Source organism: Lolium rigidum, chromosome 2 (genome assembly GCF_022539505.1).
Source record: "Lolium rigidum isolate FL_2022 chromosome 2, APGP_CSIRO_Lrig_0.1, whole genome shotgun sequence".
Taxonomy (NCBI): domain Eukaryota; kingdom Viridiplantae; phylum Streptophyta; class Magnoliopsida; order Poales; family Poaceae; genus Lolium; species Lolium rigidum.
The window spans coordinates 47000491-47020465 of record NC_061509.1 but is presented as its reverse complement, the minus strand read 5'-3'; the positions used below and the strand labels follow the sequence as shown (position 1 = coordinate 47020465).

The 19975-nt window shown below is 50.7% G+C and overlaps 2 protein-coding genes across 3 annotated transcripts; one reads left to right on the top strand and one right to left on the bottom strand.

Annotated features, from left to right (window-relative positions):
* On the top strand, positions 1-888 carry LOC124689666. The gene is made up of 2 exons (XM_047223156.1): positions 1-399; positions 718-888. Exons 1-2 carry the CDS (start codon positions 1-3, stop codon positions 886-888), a joined length of 570 nt encoding a protein of 189 aa, XP_047079112.1.
* Positions 889-2213: 1325 nt separating this feature from the next.
* Positions 2214-4608, bottom strand: LOC124686358. Of its 2 annotated transcripts, none has more exons than XM_047220323.1 (3): positions 4506-4608; positions 2709-2809; positions 2214-2621 (listed from the first exon to the last, which is right to left on the bottom strand). In XM_047220323.1, exons 2-3 carry the CDS (start codon positions 2789-2791, stop codon positions 2492-2494), a joined length of 213 nt encoding a protein of 70 aa, XP_047076279.1. In that variant the 5' UTR covers positions 2792-2809; positions 4506-4608; the 3' UTR covers positions 2214-2491. The 2 variants fall into 2 exon arrangements, with proteins under 2 accessions (XP_047076279.1, XP_047076278.1); XM_047220322.1 differs by having other exon boundaries at positions 2709-2806; positions 4506-4607.
* Between the last annotated feature and the right edge of the window lie 15367 nt (positions 4609-19975).

Below are 19975 nucleotides of genomic sequence, written 5' to 3'. Positions count from 1 at the left end.
ATGGCCGCGCCGCCCACGCCAGGCAGTCCCACTCATATCCTCCCAACAATGGCCGACATCATGGCGGCGTCGCGCGCGCAGGGCCTGCACGTCAGCGTGCGCACGCTCGGCCCCTTCTTCCGTGTCACGGCGACCCGCGCCGGGCCCGAGAAGGAGGCGGCGGCGGCGGCGGGCATGGAGCTGGGCCGCGCCGAGGGCGCCGTCCTGCCTTGGCCCGGGGGCTCCCTGCTGCACCTGGACTCCATGCGCATGTCGCGCGCCACGCTCTCGGTCCCCGACCGCCCGCTCTTCGGCCTCGGCCTCTTCCTCGGCGCCGTCGCCGTGCGCCACGGCTTCGACGCCGGCTGCGTGCGCGCCGAGCTGCTCGCAATCAACGATTCGCCGCTCTACCACGCCAAGGTATGCGTCTCACGCTACTGTGTCGATTAGCATAGTGTCGTGGTCCTCTCAGAAAAGAAAACATAGTGTTGTGGCTCAATAAGCTGGGGAAACACCCATATTTACATTTGTATTTTCTATTTCTATATGAGTTAGACACAAACCTGTTCGTGTGGATCAACAAATGAGAGGTCGAAAAAGACAGGAATCATTGTTTACAATGGACCTTTGCTTAGTGTGACGGAAACCAAATTTAACATTCTATTTTTTTCTAAATAGTGTGTTAAATTGAGGAAAATATTCATTTGGAATTTTTAATTGCTGCCTTTTTTTTCTCAGCTTGTTAAGTTCTACACAAGGATGGGTTTCAAAGCAGTGCATGAGGTAGATGGATCATCGATTACAGATCTTGCTCATATGTTAGTGTGGGGAGGTAGAGGAACAAGAATGGATGCAGATATAGAGCAGCTCCTCACAAAGTGGAGCAAAAGATTCAGGTCTAAAGACTGACTGAAGCCTTTTTCTTTCCTTACAATGGAAGCTGCACTTGATAGGGAGGGTGCCCTGCTGCGGAATCCGGTTCCTCGTGTCAGTCTTACACGCATTGTTCCGTGGAGCTAAATTCTGCAAGAGAGTAAGAAGTGAAGCACGCATGTTGTGTGGTGCATCAGGATGTTGAGAAGACACTGCTGCAGAATAAATATGGTTATATGCCCTAACAGATTTAGCAATCAGTGAAGTCAACATCAGATCATTGCAAAACAGTTGGCATATGAAGCTCAGATGCAGGTAAATAGCAAGCAAGATTGCTTAATTGGGAAGGCATATAGAACAACTTATATGTGCTGTTAGCATCATGGGTTATACGCAACTATGAAGATTGTGACAGAAGTGATGTATGCATGACAATCATGTGGTCACGAATTTAACTGTTAGACTTGTGAAAAGGAAACAAAAACTGATGCACACATAATTTCATACTTTAGATGGAAGATATACAACATAGCATTATTTCCAATCAGTTCACGACTTATACTGAACTGTAAACAATTAGCTTCGGTTAAAATGCCATAGTAACAATGCATTTGTACCACGTTGTAGCTCACTGTTTTGGAAGACAGAACTTCACAGCAAGTACCTCATGCTACTCGCCTCTGTCCTCAGATTCTTTTTTTTTCAGATGCTCTGTCCTCAGATTCAGTGAAAGAAAAGGCGGAAACATGCGCAAACCGTTTTTTTTAATCTTCTGTCCGAGCTATGGCTGTTGTATGAGTGGCAGCAGGAGGCGGTCTATCTAGATTCTCTTGGGCTCTTCGCGACAATATTTTTTCCCCTCAACCGGTAGCTAGGTGGCAATGTATGTATACAGCGTGTGAAAGAGATCAGAGTATTTTCTCATCACCCAGTCAAATTGGCCACAGACCACATCTATCATCATCTGAACATTGGTTAACTGACATTTGTTCTCCACAGCTGAAGATTACGAACTGACGCATAGTACTCAACTCAAGGCTTTGCGCCGCAACGCCCAATTTAAGCTAAATTTTGGTTCACAGAGAAGCTGTCCTGTCCACAACATGTATTGATGAAGCAGATGTATCTATGCTTCTCGTACCTGGAGAAGATAATCGCAGAGCCCTTGAATTGCTGTGAGCTGGACCATGGGGTAGGCACATCGATACGTAAGAGCAAGAAAGAAGAATTAGGTGGGCAAAACCACTGCCACGGATTGAAATTTCCAAAAGCCTAAATATAACAACCCAAGTACTGAAACTCCTAGTTGGTATAATTTGCGTTTAGTAAGCACATTTTGAATGTTTACATGACAGCTTTAGTGACGTACACTCAAAACATTTTATTGCGTAAAAAAGGCATAGTGCGGCGGAAGGAATGGCCACTAGAGCACAAGAAACGATCAAAATGCTTACAACCCACGAGGGGCTACATATTGATGCATTCTGCATATATCACCTGAAACTGAAACCAATCTAGTACTGCAATTCCATCATCCATCCAGCCCAACACCATAAGCCGATAATAATCTGACTAATAAATCAGCATTCCACTTGTTTTCTATCCATGGCAAAAAGAACAGAAAAAACAAGAGGGGATATCATTTCTTGGGGTACTCGGTATGATCAGGCCCTATGTCGCGTGAACCAGTATTCACATAGGGTCCCCGGAAAGTAGCCTGCGGTGGCAGAGGCTTCGATGAATCAATAATAGGTTTGTTCTTTGATTTCCTGGGGACAAAAAGGGTACACAAAGAAAGATTAACACACAACACTTGGGCACTAGTTACAAGAAAGACGAACAAATAATTCACTTACACAAAATAGAAGGGAAATGCTAGGCCAGAACCAGCAAAGATCACCAGACCAGTGACAACTAGAGCATTGCGTGCCCTGGACATGTGTTTGCCTTAAAACTGCTAAGAGAAAGTGGACAAAATCATTCAGGATAGATAAAATACCATTAAAGCTCTGTTTTCCAGTGAACATGATGTAGAAAACATTACACATCCTAAGGTATCTAGCAGATTTTGAATTGAGTAAAGTACAAGACAATCCCCCTTTTTATTGAGAAAAGGTATAAACAAAAGGTAAAAGCATGCCTCCAACAAGACAATCCCCCTTTTTAAATTACAGATTTATGCCTCGAATTGAAGTTACTTTGGATCATGCAAATATGCATCCATCAGACTTTGAAACCCGGCAACTAACAAGATAAAGAATTTTACGCATGTACATCCTCTGGAAGGTATGGAAGAGAGTAATCACCGGATTTTCTAGGGAAGGGCCATGGATGTACTACAGGTTGCTTATAAGTGAAAGAACTACAGGTTTCCTATCAGCGCCTTGTGGAGTTGTGGGTCAGCAGAATTACACTAAGAACTATTAGCAGGAAAGTATGCTAATCTGGCAGACTCGTCCATTGCTATCAAAGACCCTAGAAAACATAACAAAGATGGAACCCTGTGACAAACTACCAGCGCTTTCCCAAGTACTACAAAACAATGTCTTGTAGCAAGGAACATACTTCGTCTGAAGAAACATTTCATGCTACCCTCACACAAGCTACCCGTTCGGCCACTACACTAGTCAAACTCAAATATTACGTACTGAAACCTGCAAAGTGAGAGCTACCAGTTCCTATGTTTTCCGTAAGGAAAATTTGGGTTCGCCCAGGGGCGGAACTAGACCCGATGCTACCCGGGCTGTAGCACCGGTACAGCTGAGCTGCAGACATGAGCAGGTATTACCGTATTGGTAGTCCAGCTCTGGTGCAGCGCATGCGTACCATGGACGCAATGAATGAAGTTATTGCCCCAACACAAAATACTGGCAGGATCACACATCATCACACATTGTTGCTGCCGGTCGCTGTGTGCCTCGCTCTTCTTCTCTGTCTCCCCGTAAACCTAGTCCTAGATCTGCAGGCCTCACGAGTCACGACACCTAAGCGACAACAATTATCAACGGCGCCCTGGCTGCGCCTCTGGCGTCACCGTCGATCAGCTGCTCAACCTCTACTCCACATCCTCAGATGAATAAATTTGTGATCTACAGAGTGAATTTTTATTCCAATTAGAATCTGTTTCATGATTCTATCACTCAGTAAGATGGGGACATATTATCCAAATTGCAGTGCAACACGGAGACATGACAATATGCACCATTTTATCTGTTAGACATGGAGCAATTTATCATGGCAATTTGTCTATTTTCAATTATCCATTAGCATTTTTCTGAGGGGTAGCGCATTTTACGGTAGTGGACATTTTACAACCTATACAAAATTCGTCGCTTGTTATAAGTTAGCATCCCGCTTGCTTCATTTTCAGCTCCGCCCCTGGTTTCACCATTCTAACTATGTATTAATATCTCTCTGAGGCCTACGGCTGCTGCAACGACCGAACAGCTCCAATCGATGCCTAGAGCAGGGGTGAGCCCTCTACCACTCTGTCGCGAATTAACACCCCAATCGCGCTCTCTGTCTCAGCCCCGTTCATCTCCTTCCCCCGACCTAACCCTAGCGGTCGGACTGGCGGCAGGCGGCGAGAAGCGACGACAGCGGTGTCCCGGGCTGATGAAGAGAGTCGGGGGGAATTCGTGGAGGAGACTCACCTTGGTAGAAGCTGGAGCTCGGTCGCCGCCTCCGTCGCCGTAGTTGGGGAAGACACGGAGAGGGAGCGTGGCGAGATGGAGAGAGAGAGAGAACGAATCAGACCCTTGCGCCTGGGCATGGGCAGCCCGAAGTCCGGGCTGGGTCAGGCTTTAGTTAACTGCCTCAAGCCCGGCCCAAAGACTTAAAAGCCCAACATAGTTGCTCTTAACATTTAAGTAGATAGATAGATAAAACTAAACTTATACTCCTAGATCTTTTATGGAACGAAGAAGTATAATACTTCATCGTTTTATCCCAAAAAAATTATTTATACTTTTATTAAATATGGAATAGGCATGTTTTGCTTTCCTTTTAGGATGGGCTCTACTGAGTTGCCCGAAAGCTCGACTCGGCCAGGATTGAAGAAATCTAAAAGAATGTTACACATGAACCTACTATAAAAAATGCTTCAAAATAAATTTAAAAATGTAAAAAATCTAAAATCAAATTCTGGCCCGAATTGGATTTCCCGAAAAGTGAACCAAACTAAGATATACATCAAGAGAAAACAAAAAAAAACATATCAATGATGATTCTTGTTTATTTTCCCTTCATAAGTACTCTTCTGCTGCTCATCTTTTTCTCTTTTGATTCTCACCGTGTAGATTGAATTTTGCTGTGTAATTTCAATACATGGTAGATTGAGACAAAAAAAAACATTTTTAGCACTAAATTCTTCATGTTGCCACTTTTAGCAATAATCAAATATGCATTGAGTTTGGATACTCCATGCGTCCAGTTCCTTCTTATTTCAGGTGGTGTGCAGTGTGCACCCAATCAAACTGTTGGGGGGATGACCCCCGGTATGCCAAAGATATGTCATACCGGATGGTCTCACCCTTCAAGATACCGGTTTAATAATCAAGCCGGGATAAGAAAATAGAGTTGGCTAAGTAAAGCTAAGCCGGTATCCTCAAGAGGGGTATACCGGAACCAGGAAGGAAAGATACCGGCGCACCGGAAGGAAGAACATGCCTGCTGACTCGGTCAAAGATTCCGTCAGGAGCTAAAGGACAAGGATGAGCTAAGCAAAGTAGCTTTAAACGAAGACTAGAAGACAAAGAGGAGGATGACGGTCAAAGAAGCCTGAAGACGTCAGCCTCCATGTATAAAGAAGACCCCGGCGTCATCTATGATTAAAGTAGCTTTATAAAGTATCTTTGTAAAGTAGTTTGTCTAGTCAAAGATCCCATTAGGGTTTCTTGTTCGTAAGCCACCCTCTCCCCTATATAAGGAGAGGGAGCAGCCTCTTTCATACGCGCGATCCACGAGTAGAGAGAACAACTCCGTAACCTCGTCCGGAGATCAATGAACATGGTGATCTAGAGCGAGTTCGTCCTTGTGTCTTTCTTCTTCTACCCCTGGCCTTGGCCAAGTTCTTGAGGAAAGCATCCGGAAGTTCGTCCATCTAGTCACAAACCCTCCCCCGAATCCTCTAGCGTCCATTCGGCCCCAAGATAAGCCATCCCATGGCATCCGCTCGTTCACCACGACGACAGCTTGGCGCCCACCGTGGGGCATGAAGTGGCGCTTGCTGGAGTTCATATTCGGGCGGGCATCCTCGACACCAACGGCGAGCGCACGGTGTCCGCGCTCGTGGAACGCATCTACAACATGGACTTCATCAACGATAATGCTGGCTGCTTCGCCAACGGCGGCAAGTTTCCACAGAACGGCCGCACCATCGAGTTCGGCAGCATCCGCATCTACCTCGGCACCGTCCCTGTGCGCCAGCGCCTCTCGCCGGTGCTGGTGGCGCCGGATCCGCCAAGATGGCTGTGTGCTGGCCGCGCCGCCGGCAGCGTGGAGGTCATGATGGCTGGTGCGGTCAACACCGGCAAGGGAGCCGTGGAGGAAGGAGCCGAGCATGCGGCATCGACCCGCGCAGCAAAACCGCCGCCGGAGCGTGACGCCGGCGTCGCGGGAGCATCATCGGCACCACCGGCAACACCTCTTCAAGCGGCGATGAACACGCCGGCCACGCCCATCGCGCGGAACATCGACCCGGCAAAGGCTCGGGAGGAGCCGGAAGCCACACGCAAGGCCCTCGCTACCGGCGGTGCCGACATCATCCGGGCGCAGCGCGAGCTGAACCTAACCCTACGTGAGTACAACGCTGCCCATGGCTTTGCTTCAGCTTAGTGCTCATGCTGCTAGGATGCCGGAAAACCGGCTTAAGGCTCGCAATCTAGATCAGGATTTGCGCAAAGAAGTTCTTGCCTGGCAAGAGTGCATCTCGTATCCGTGAGCATCATAGAAAAGCCTAAGTACGATGAGTCCGGATAAAACTATAAAAGCCGCTAAAGCTGCAAGTAGCATTATGTGAATCTCTTTCCGGTGACGAGTTGGCAAAGCAAGCAAGAACGTGTACAAGAGCCGTTGAAAGTGATTGAGCAGCAAAATGCCGAGCAATCGGCTAAGCTGAACGAGGCAGTGGCCTCAAAGTCCGCGCGTTCAACAAAGAATGCCGGAAGCAAGTCCTGTAGGGCAGGCATCGCCCCTCACCCGGACAAAAGAAAGGAAAAGAACGCACGGCAGATGACTGTGTATGACCCAGTTCTTGCCGGAAAACAAAAAGCCGGGCAACATGATGCCGGTAGAAAAAGCCAAGGGGCAGATCGGGGCTATGCCAAGGGAGGCTATGCCGGAAACAATCATGCCGGTAGATATGAAACCGGGCAAAATTATCAAGCCGCAAGAGTGGCGTGCGTGGATGAAGAGATGCCACCACCAGGGTACCGGCAGGCAAGGGCCGCGGAACTGGAAGAATATGATGAATCGGATTCCGAGGCGGGACGAACAAGAGTCCACCGGAACCCTTTGGGAGAACGCCTAGGGGAAAGATGTTTGCCGCACCGGGATGCGAGGCACGAGGCTGGACAGAGTACGTCTATCTCGCGATAGTTGAATGTGAAGGACCTCCTGGTCCAAGGTGCTTTGGCCCTCGGATCATGAGAGAAGAACCACCGGTGCGCAATTTCCAGGTTGCCCCGAGACACAAGAACATACGATGGTACGACCAAGCCGGAAGACCGGCCGACAGATTATGTCACAGCTGTTTATGTGGCTGGTGGTGGAGTAAACCGGCGCTGGGCGGTAAGAATCATACCGTCCTACCTTGTGGGTCCTGCGAGGATCTGGCTAAACAACTTGCCGGCAGGAAGTATTAACGGATGGTTGGACTTTGAGGAAGCGTTTGTGAACAACTTCAGCAGTACCTACAAGAGGCCAAACCGGCCCCAGCAGCTTGCCCTGTGCCAACAGCGTGCAGGAGAACCAGACCGGGATTATCTCACCCGGTGGAACTCAATGAGAAACACATGTGAAGGAGTGATTGAGGCACAAGCTATAGCTTGGTTCAGTCAAGGATGCCGGAGAGGATCGCCTTTGTGGCAAAGACTGCAGAGAAGCATGCCCACAACTCTAGCAGAGATGATACGTGTGGCAGACAGCTATGCATTGGGAGACCCAATGCAGCCAGCAGTGCAAGCTGAGCCGGAGCAGTCGAATCCGCATCAGCAGCAATACCGGGATAACCGGAACAATAAAAGGAGGGAAGATTTCCCGGATCGAAAATATGCATCACAGCAAGTTGCTGCCGTGCAAGAAAATTCTGACGCCAGCGGCAGTCAGAGACAAAAAACCGGATCGCAGCCGTGGGCGGGTCCTAAGAAGCAAGTGGGTAGAAAAGAAACCCCGGGGCCGTAGAAAGAACCGGCAGGAACCCGTGAAATACACCATGGAAGCCGCCATGGACCAACCTTGCCGGTGGCACACGCCGAATCCGGATCACCCGTCGAACCACTTGACGAAGGATTGTTCTTGGACCAAGTTCTTGATGCAAAGGGGAGCGGTAAAAGATGCGCAGGCGCCAGGGGGCCCCATGCAGCAACAACAACAATTACCACCTCCACCACCGCTCACCGGAGCAAACGCCTTACCGGTGCAGCCAAACAGCAAGCGAGTATCGGCAGCAGTCAACCGGGTGGAGCAAAACAATGACCAGCCACCTCCACCGGCACCTTTAGGCCGGAATGTTTATGAAGACCCACACTTGTGCATGGTTGTCTTTGTCACGGAGCCAATGGACAGGCAAAGCGTGCATCGCCGTTCCATGGAAGTGAACGCCGTGATGCCGGCAATTCCAAAATACATGCTGTGGTCTGATCAGGAAATCACCTGGTCGTTCAAGGATCACCCCAAGGTCATGCCGAATCCGGGTGGATACGCTCTCGTTGTGGACCCAATCATGAAGGGGCCGGAAACTCGAGTAAAATTCAGCAAGGTGCCGATAGACAATGGTAGCAAGCATAAACATCATGTACAAGCACACCATGCGTACGCTCGGCATAACAGAAAACATGCTGCAGCCAACTCACACAACTTTCCATGGGATTGTTCCCGGTTTGTCTTGCGCCCCGATAGGAAAAGTTCGGGTGGATGTGTCATTCGGAGGACGCGACAATTGTCGTGTTGAGAACCTTGAGTTTGAGGTAGTGGACTTAGATAGTCCCTACCATGCTTTGCTGGGGAGACCGGCTTTGGCAGCTTTCATGGCATCAACCCACACGGCCTATCTCAAAATGAAGATGCCGGCACCTCGTGGACCACTAACTGTGGTGGGAAACTACAAAGTCTCAATGGAAACAGCGTCTGCCGGATCGAACCTAGCGGAATCGCTGGTGATCGCGGAGGAGAAAAATAGAATGCAAACTGCTGTTGCGCTGGCTCAGTCCTCAAAGTTGAGCTTAGCGGCAATGAGTGGAAGCTTGGACTCACCGACATTCAAGCCGTCAAATGAGACAAAGAACATTGTGCTGGATCCGGCTTACCCAGAGCGCACCGTCCGTATCGGTGCCGGCCTCAGCCAAGCATAGGAAAGCGCGCTCGTCAGCTTCCTCCGTGAGAATCGGAACATCTTTGCCTGGTCTACTGATGACTTGGTAGGGGTTCCGAGGGAGCTGGCTGAGCACTCTCTCAATGTCCGGAAGGATGCTAAGCCGGTGCGGCAACCTTTGCGCCGGTTCGCTGAAGATAGGAGAAAGATCGTTGGAGAAGAAGTAACAAAGCTACTGGTAGCCGGTTTCATCGTGGAGGTCACGCACACAGAGTGGCTGGCCAATCCGGTGCTGGTCGAAAAGAAAAAAGATGAGAACTTGGAGGCAAAGCTCGCCAAAGTGTGGCGCATGTGCATCGACTACACCAACCTCAACAAAGCTTGCCCAAGAGACCCTTTCCCTTTGCCCCGAATCGATCAAGTGATTGATTCTACTGCTGGGTGTGAGCTGTTGTCTTTCCTGGATGCCTATTCCGGCTTCCACCAAATTCCCCTGAAAAAAGAAGATCAAATAAAAACTGCGTTCATTACCCCGCACGGGGCTTATTGCTATGTTACTATGCCTTTTGGTTTGCGCAACGCTGGTGCAACGTACCAGCGCTGTATGCAAAAATGCCTGTTTGATCAAATCGGAAAAAATGTGCAAGTTTATGTGGATGATATTGTGATAAAAACTAAAGCAAAAGATACCTTAATCAATGACATCCGGCAAACATTCGATAGCCTAAGGCGGTTCCGGATGAAACTCAATCCGGCAAAATGCACCTTTGGTGTCCCTGCCGGCAAGCTGCTTGGCTTCCTTGTGTCAAGCCGGGGCATTGAGGTTAATCCGGTAAAAATCCGGGCAATAGAAAGAATGTCTATCCCACGAGAACTGAAAGATGTGCAAAAATTTACCGGAAGCTTGGCATCGCTGAGCCGGTTCATAAGCAGGCTAGGAGAAAAAGCCTTGCCACTCTATGCTTTGATGAGAAAATCGGATACTTTCGTCTGGACCACGCAGGCAGACGCAGCGTTTAAAGAATTGAAAAACATGCTCGTAACGGCTCCTATTTTGGCCTCACCCTTGGAAAGAGAACCTATGTTGCTTTATATAGCGGCAACGAACCGGGTGGTTAGTGTTGTGGTTGTGGTGGAAAGAGAAGAGGAAGGAAAAACCGTCCAGAGGCCGGTATACTACCCGAGCGAGGTGCTCTCCTCATCAAAACAAAACTACCCACACTTCCAAAAAATGACTTATGGCGTGTTTATGGCCGCCACAAAGCTCAAGCATTACTTCGAGGAGCATCCCATGAAGGTGGTGAGCGAGGCACCCATCTCCGATATCATGGGTAACAAGGATGCCAGCGGCAGGATTGCAAAATGGGCGATTCAGCTGTCACCGTATGTGCCGGTATATGAAAGAAGAGACGCCATAAAATCGCAAGCTTTAGCTGATTTCTTGGTCGATTGGGCGGAGATACAATACAAGCCGCCAGAACACAAGATAGAGTACTGGAAGATGCATTTTGACGGATCCAAGCTCAAGGAGGGCCTAGGTGCCGGTGTAGTACTCACCTCGCCAAAGGGAGACCACCTCCGGTATGTTCTACAAGTGCACTTCAAGGCATCAAACAATGTCGCTGAGTACGAAGCTCTGATACATGGGCTTGTTATCACCAGAATTTGACCAAGTCAGAGGTGGGCCGCGATCAAGATGGACGTGAAGATTATACATGGAAGGAAATACGTGAATCGGCCTGGTTTACCAAGTTGGGCTGAACCGCCCGTGTATCTGTAACATATTAGATCGCATCTTAGTTTAGAAATTAGAGTTTATCTCGTGCACGGTTTAGTGCACGCCCACATTAGAAAGTCCCCTGGACTATAAATATGTACCTAGGGTTTATGGAATAAACAACAACCAACGTTCAACACAAACCAATCTCGGCGCATCGCCAACTCCTTCGTCTCGAGGGTTCCTCCGGTAAGCATCATGCTGCCTAGATCGCATCTCGCGATCTAGGCAGCACAAGCCTGCCTAGTTGTTCATGCGTTGCTCGTACTCGAAGCGTTTTTGATGGCGAGCAACGTAGTTATCATAGACGCGTTAGGGTTAGCATCGTTCTTAGCATCATATGCTCGCGTAGTGCAACCCTTGCGCGTCTAGCCGTCCTTGTGCCTCATCATGGGTGCAGGGCGGCACCCCGCTTGATCTCGTGTTTAGTAGATCTGATCCGTTATGGTCGATCCTTGATTCGTCAAGGATTAGTTTAATATCTGCAATAGTTAGGCCTTACAAAGGGTTGGAGGATCCGACGGCATGCAGGGTGTAGTTTGCTGCCCCTAGACGAGGACGTTCCGAGGATCAACCTAGTGTTGGTTTTTAGGCCTTGTCTAGGGCTGGCTTACGTTTACCGTGTGTGAGCGCGAGGCCCAATCGTGAGTAGGATGATCCGATTATGCGGTGAAAACCCTAGATCGTCGTGGATCTCATACGCTTTATGTTGATCAAGCAGGACCACCATACATTCGGCCACCTTGGACGAATCATGGGTGAATCGGCTCCACGAGCCGATTCTGACAGGACAACTCGAGAGCCGATCGAGGCTCGTATTTAACGTGTACGTGTGTGCCCTGCGGGAAGCTAAGCGAGGCATCATCCACACCTTCCCGACCAGGTATAGGTCAGGTGGCACGCCCTTGCGACCCGAAGCATCGGCGCGCGACCGAGGAGGCTTTGCGGGCCGTCGCTCTGAGGGACTGGGGCCAGCCGCAGCCCTAGTCGTTCCCGGCTCTACCGTGTTGGCCAGTCGCTGCCCGCCGGTGGGTTTCTGACGCCAACACATTCTGGCACGCCCGGTGGGACCAATCGTGAGAAACGGTGTCCGAATACATTCAGCGCTTCAGGACCAGCCCTAGGGACTCACCAAGGGGAAGCGCTGCTCCATTCCCGTCCCCCGCTGCCATTCGCGTTGGCAGCGCCCGAGGCGCCGAACTCATCGGCTTTTGTCGTCTACAAGATTGGTGGCGACCCCAGCGACTACCAGTTCCTACAGGACGCGCCCAAGGAGATCCCGCACGGATACGCATGTGCATACGTGCCGGCATCGCAGCACACGGGCACCCTCGAACCGAGGTTGCTATAGCGAGGACTTCCGGGGCAACGAGGAGGAGCGTCGGAGGCAGACCACGAGAAGCAAACGTGGCTAGCTAAATACGCCACTCCGACAAAACTCCCGAGCCCAGCTCCTGCAGTTGGCTCAGAACCAGAAAAACAAGCATGGCTGGTTAAGTACGCCTCTCCGACGAACCTTCAGGGTTCGGCACCTTCAGCCATCACCGCGGATCAGATTTGTACGATCCTCGAAAGATCGGTTCGGCATGATGCCGAAAAGAAAGGCGATCGGCTATACCAAGCCGTACCCCAACGAGTACGAATTGATCCCGCTACCACCCAAATATCGGCTCCCGGACTTCACAAAGTTCGGCGGATCGGATGGTTCCAGCTCCATCGAGCATGTGAGCCGATATTTGGCGCAGCCGGGCATGATCTCGGCGTCGGACGAGCTGCGCGTGAGGTACTTCTCACGGTCCCTCACGGGATCGGCTTTCGGTTGGTACACGTCGCTGCCACCGAACTCAGTCCGGACTTGGAAGCAGCTGGAAGAACGGTTCCATGAGCAATATCACTCGGAGGCTTCCGAGGCTGGCATTGCCGATCTAGCACAAGTACGACGAAGCGCGGGGAAACGGTGTCGGGAATACATCCAGCGCTTCGGGACCGTCGAGGAACCGATGCTATTCGGTTCACGTAAGCGAAAAGAAGCGGTCGAGTTGGCGGTGGTGGGTCTATCATCATCGATCAAGGACGTGGCCTCCCAAGCGAGACTACCCTTCATTAGCACACATGGTGCGAAGGCTGTCGGCGTATGAACAGCGCCACCCGGATGTCTACCAGGACAAATTCAAACGCGTGGTTACCATGGTTGACGCAGGCGAAGATGAAGGCGCTACGGGAGAGCAAGAGGTTGCGGTGGCTGAGTGGACTCGAGCGGCAGGCCCGATAACACTCGCAAATGGGTGAAGCCACCGGGGCCTCCAAGAGGGTTCGACTTCGACGTGACTAAAACGGAGCAGATTTTCGATCTATTACTCACGGAGAAGCACATAAAGGTACCCGAAGGCCACAAAATTCCTACGGTGCGGAGGCTGAACGGAAAGCCATACCGCAAATGGCATAACACGTACTCCCATACCACCAACGACTGCAGGGTGTGGCGTCAACGGATCCGGGGGCGATAGAAAATGGGCGACTAATTTTTAACCGAGTATGCCATGAAGGTCGACACACACCCCTTCCCCGCCGTCAACATGGTGGAGTTCGCCCACCTCGGAGGGTGCCGGCCTGATTTCTCAGCCAACATCGGCATGGTAGAGCTTGGACACCGCTCCGAGAAGGACGGGGATGAGGACAGGCTGCTCTCGGAGCAAGGACGCGAGAGGGGCCGCTCCATGCGATCGGCTCCGTCAAGATGGCAAGCGCTACGTCACGGAGGGGGAAGTGAAGAACATAAGATATCAACGACCCCTCTCGATCACCTCCTCAACAAGTATGTGAGTCAGTACGACCAACGCCGGCAACACGGCGACGACGATGAGAGAGACCGTCTGGCTGGAGGAGCCAGAAGATATCGTCGGCACGATCACAACGAGGAGGAGCACGAGCACCTTGCCACGGAAAAGCCAGGGGAGCAAGATGACAACGCCGAGCATCGGGACTGCCCCTTCTTCGGATATTGCTCGGGATTCGGGAATGAGCCGATTGCCAACAATCGGCAAGCGCCGAAATGCAACCGGAAGAAGAAGGAGGCAGCCAACGTATCCGTATTCGAGCGTTTAGGGCCTCTCCCACCACGAGCAAACGCGGCCGAGTCCCCTCGCCGGGCAGATCTCGAGGATTCGGAAGACGAGGGACAAGAAGACAGGTACCACCGTCCAAGGTGGTGCCCTGACGGACTCAGCCATTCTCAAAAACGCAGGGTTCAGCGATTGCGCGGTCTGGAGGAAGCTGAAAGGATGTACTTGCATACGCTGAGGAAGGCGCGGCCTGATCTGGCTGCGAAAGTCCAGAGGACCCTGGATGAGGAGGGGCTACCGCAAAGAAAAGTGTGGCGCCCCAAGCAAAGGAAAGCCGATGATGAAACATCGGCTGGCACAAACATGGTGCTCGTTCGTCCGGCAAGGTGGGGAGCTCCACGACCACACGACGCACCCGAGGCGGACAACAGCAAGCGCACCAACATGCTAAAGTCAGAGATTGGGCTGGTTTTATCCGCCAACATGGACGAGTAGCAAGACTACGTCAATAAGCAACATGGCGAGGCCGATCCTTGCGATCGGCCCTCCGAAACCGATGAAGGGATATTACAAAACCTTCACCGAGCAAGCAACATGGAGGCCGATTCCGAGCAATCGGCCAAAATTATCCTCACCATCCATTTTGCACGGGATCAACGTTTGGCCCAACGAGGGCTACTCGAAGAGCCGATACCATCAATTCTTGACAGAATCGGCTCGGGGGGCACCTAGATGGGTAAAACATGAGGGTATGAGGTGACACTATCAAATATGGGGGCCGATACTCAAATCGGCCTAAAAAATTCGAAGAATTTTGAGCACAGCCGATGCAGCAGACATCGACTCAAGAGGAATAACTGTTACGATCAGAGGGTTAATGGAGTAGTTCAAGGGCTCGGATCCGCTCTTCAAGGAAAATGCCAAGAGCAGCCTGGACGTGCAGATCAGGTCAAGGATGGATTGCATTAGATCCGCCAAAGGAAGAAAGGGGATCGGCTTTGGCACATTCTCTCTGACAGTCTCGCCTCGAGTAAGGCTCGGGGGGCAGCAGGCCTGGTGGATACTCTGTTTTACTCTGTTTAAAAAGCCGATTGGGATACCATCGGCTGATCCTTTATTGCAACTTTCTTCACAAATGATGAGTACTGAAGAGGATTATTGGGTTTGGTTGGAAAAGTTCAAAGGTTTTCCTGAAGATCCTGCATTTTCCGCCGGATTTAGAAAATCATCGGTTGGAGAAAGGAAGGGCAAATTTCGAAGGACCGATGCGGTGCTATCGGCTCATCACGCATTAGCAAAGGGGACGAATCGGCAAGGTCAGTAGAAGAGGGAATCGGCTCAATTGAACTCAGAAGAAATCGGCAAAATCAAATTGGGGAAAAGTTCTTCATTAATAGGCGAGATTTCTTACATAAAGAGCTGATTGCTCTCAAGAGGAAATACTAGGGGATGCATTGCCCCATCTACTACTGCTGGCCCTATTCTAGAGGTCCCATCTACGGGCCATCACTGCCCTCGTCGTCACCGTCGTCACTACCGTCGGCGCTGCTCCCGGCGGGCTCGTCGTCGCTCCAATGGCCGCCGACCGGGCCCTCGTTGTCTTCATCTTCTTCAGCGTCGTCCTCGTCGCTGTCGAAGTCGCTAAGGTTGCCCGGCCAAGGGCAGAACCGCTTGGCCGGCGGCTCGTCGGAGGAGGCTGTCGTCGTCGTCCTCCTCCTCCTCTTCCTCCTCCTTCACCCCCTCGGAGGAGGTGAAGTCGTCCCAGGAGAAGCGATCGTCATCGCTCTCCTCCTCCGGTTCCCCGTTAGCGAGGAAGCGGAGGACGCTTTCCCCGTCCGTTGAGGATTGGTCGTCCTCGGACCAGATGGAGAAGTCATGGTCCGACTCCTCCCCGGCCGCAATGGCGCGGCGGATGTTGGCCGCGTGAACCTCCGCCGGGTTCGGCTCCGGCGTCGGCTCGCGAGACGAAGAGGACTGGGTGGAAAGATCCGATGAAGCAGAGGAGGAAGAGGACATGGTGGCGCAGGAGGGCTTTTGGAGTGCTAATGCAAAGGAGATGCAGAAGAGAACTGTTCGTGGCAGATAAATAAAGGGGATATAGTGGAAATTCAATGCCACAGCAGTTTCCGAGGAAGTAGTGCCAGGACTGTCAAATCGTGCGGAGAAGTTGAGAAGGCAAGTTATTATGATGAAGGACTCTGCGACGGTTCTGCTCTGCCACAACATGACCCTACGAGAGAAAAGCGTAATGATTTTGGAAATGTCATTTCCAAAACCAGGGGGGCATGTGTTATCACCAGAATTTGACCAAGTCAGAGGTGGGCCGCGATCAAGATGGACGTGAAGATTATACATGGAAGGAAATACGTGAATCGGCCTGGTTTACCAAGTTGGGCTGAACCGCCCGTGTATCTGTAACATATTAGATCGCATCTTAGTTTAGAAATTAGAGTTTATCTCGTGCACGGTTTAGTGCACGCCCACATTAGAAAGTCCCCTGGACTATAAATATGTACCTAGGGTTTATGGAATAAACAACAACCAACGTTCAACACAAACCAATCTCGGCGCATCGCCAACTCCTTCGTCTCGAGGGTTCCTCCGGTAAGCATCATGCTGCCTAGATCGCATCTCGCGATCTAGGCAGCACAAGCCTGCCTAGTTGTTCATGCGTTGCTCGTACTTGAAGCGTTTTTGATGGCGAGCAACGTAGTTATCATAGACGCGTTAGGGTTAGCATCGTTCTTAGCATCATATGCTCGCGTAGTGCAACCCTTGCGCGTCTAGCCGTCCTTGTGCCTCATCATGGGTGCAGGGGCGGCACCCCGCTTGATCTGTGTTTAGTAGATCTGATCCGTTATGGTCGATCCTTGATTCGTCAAGGATTAGTTTAATATCTGCAATAGTTAGGCCTTACAAAGGGTTGGAGGATCCAGCGGCATGCAGGGTGTAGTTTGCTGCCCCTAGACGGGACGTTCCGAGGATCAACCTAGTGTTGGTTTTTAGGCCTTGTCTAGGGCTGGCTTACGTTTACCGTGTGTGAGCGCGAGGCCCAATCGTGAGTAGGATGATCCGATTATGCGGTGAAAACCCTAGATCGTCGTGGATCTCATACGCTTTATGTTGATCAAGCAGGACCACCATACATTCGGCCACCTTGGACGAATCATGGGTGAATCGGCTCCCTGAGCCGATTTACAGGACAACCTGAGAGCCGATCGAGGCTCGTATTTAACGTGTACGTGTGTGCCCTGCAGGAAGCTAAGCGAGGCATCATCCACACCTTCCCGACCAGGTATAGGTCGGGTGGCACGCCCTTGCGACCCAGGCATCGGCGCGCGACCAGGAGGCTTTGCGGGCCGTCGCTCTGAGGGACTGGGGCCAGCCGCAGCCCTAGTCGTTCCCGGCTCTACCGTGTTGGCCAGTCGCTGCCCGCCGGTGGGTTTCTGACGCCAACAGGGCTCAAGGTTGCAAAAGAAATCGGGGCACTCAGAATCATTTGCTATGGTGACTCAGATCTTGTAGTGCAACAGTGTTCCGGAGATTGGGACGCAAAAGATGCCAACATGGCCTCATACCGGTTCCATGTGCAAAAGATTGCCGGCTTCTTCGAGGGTGTGAATTTCACCATGTGCCGCGCGCAGAAAACGAGGCCGCAGATACTTTGTCCAAGCTAGGTTCGTCCAGGCAAGAAATTCCTCCCGGAATAGCTCTGGCGCACTTGAGGGTTCCATCAATCAAACCAAGTCCGGAGTCGGAATCAATTTTTGTACCGGAATCACATGTGGTGCCAATGGAGATCGACGAAGGAAACCCGGGGACTACTCCGGCAAACTCGGGGACTACTCCGGCAAACTCGGGGACTGTACCGGTAAACTCGGGGACTGCGACGCCCATGCCGGAAGAGGCAATGCTTGTGGACAGCATGGACATAGACATGCCGGTGTTTGTGGTCAGAGAGACACCATCTTGGGTTAAACCTATTAAGGAATTCCTGATCAACGGCACCTTGCCGGTTGACGAAAATGAATCAAGAAGGATACAGAGAAGGTCCAAAGCTTACACCATCATCAATGGCGAGGTGTACAAGAGAAGTGTTACCGGTGTCCTCCAAAGGTGTGTGGAGCCGGAAGAAGGAAGAGAAATGCTTGAGGAAATTCATCGAGGAGAATGCGGGCACCATGCCTCTTCGAGGGCTTTGGTAGCAAAGGTGTTCCGGCATGGGTTCTACTGGCCCACAGCCTTAGACAATGCTGAGGATTTGGTAAGGAAATGCAATGGCTGCCAGAGGTACGCTAAGCAAAACCATACCCCAGCATCCGGCTTGAAAACCATACCGCTAACTTGGCCTTTCGCTGTGTGGTGTTTGGACATGGTTGGACCGTTCAAAACCGCGAGGGGAAACATGACCCACATCTTAGTAATGGTGGATAAATTCACCAAGTGGCTGGAGGTGAAGCCTATCGCAAAGTGTGATGGCCACACAGCAGTAAAATTCCTGAAAGATGTAATCCTGCGATATGGATACCCACACAGTATCATAACTGACAATGGCACGAACTTTGCCCAAGGAGAATTCAAGCGGTTCTGTGAAAGCAAAAACATCCGGCTGGATTTGTGCTCAGTGGCGCACCCGCAAGGCAATGGTCAAGTTGAAAGGACAAATGCGTTGGTACTTTCCGGTATCAAACCAAGACTCATTGATGCAATGGAAAAGTCGCCGGGATGTTGGATCGATGAGCTACCATCAGTGCTGTGGAGTCTAAGAACAACTCCGAACCGGTCTACCGGATACACACCATTCTTCATGGTTTATGGAGCAGAAGCGGTCATACCAACCGACATTCTCCATGATTCACCAAGGGTGCAGCTCTATACCGAAGAAGAGGTAAAAGAGGCTAGAGAAAATGATGTAGACTTGCTAGAAGAAGCAAGAGAGCTAGCTTTGGCAAGAACAGCCATTTACCAGCAGAACCTCCGACGCTATCATAGCCGGAAGGTAAACCCGAGGGTATTCCGAGAAGGAGACCTGGTTTTACGCCTGGTGCAGCGCACTGAAGGCAGGCACAAGCTGTCCCCTCCATGGGAAGGACCTTTCATTGTGAGCAAGGCTCTCCACAATGATGCATATTACTTAATTGATGCGCAGGAATGGAAGAAAGGAAAGGCGGACAAGTCAGGAGAGGAGACCAAACGCCCATGGAATGTAGCGTTGTTGCGTCCCTTCTACTCTTGAAGTGGTGCTGTAAGAGTTTCTTTTTTGTACCTTGATTGCTATGAATAAAAGATGTCGGAACCTCGAATGAGTCTCGGGGACTACCCTTATTGAATTGCATGAAACATGTCTATTTTTTCTGTCTACTGGTTGCTTATTGAACGTTTTTTCTTTCCGGTTTAGTAGTGTGCTAAACCCTACCGGAGTCTTCGACTCGCTGTTGTCCATAACTTGGCTTCATGGCAAGCAAGATAAACCGGTAGGGGATAAGCACATGAACTGTGGAGAGAGGAACCGGGAAAGAACAATCCGGAAAAATTTGACTAACCCCGGTTATTCCGGTTTTTTGCAAAATTTCGAATTATTTCTAAGTTCAAGAAAATGCTTATTTGGTGAAAGAACCTTGTGCTCATACGCCAAAGAACGCCCAGAGAAGGCAGGCAGAGCCAAGGCAAAAGAACCAAGTGTGCATCGAATTGGATGCAGAAACAATTTGGGAATCTTTGCAAGTGCAGGATAAAAGCAGAACCAAATGCAAA

Bases quoted from the DNA above. Each gene is read 5' to 3' on its own strand.
- LOC124686358 (XM_047220323.1), bottom strand. From the start codon at position 2,791: ATGTCCAGGGCACGCAATGCTCTAGTTGTCACTGGTCTGGTGATCTTT. The intron at 2,622-2,708 runs GTAAGTGAATTA...TTTTGTCCCCAG, and splicing joins GCATTTCCCTTCTATTTTGT to GAAATCAAAGAACAAACCTA.
- LOC124689666 (XM_047223156.1), top strand. From the start codon at position 1: ATGGCCGCGCCGCCCACGCCAGGCAGTCCCACTCATATCCTCCCAACA. The intron at 400-717 runs GTATGCGTCTCA...TTTTTTTCTCAG, and splicing joins CGCCGCTCTACCACGCCAAG to CTTGTTAAGTTCTACACAAG.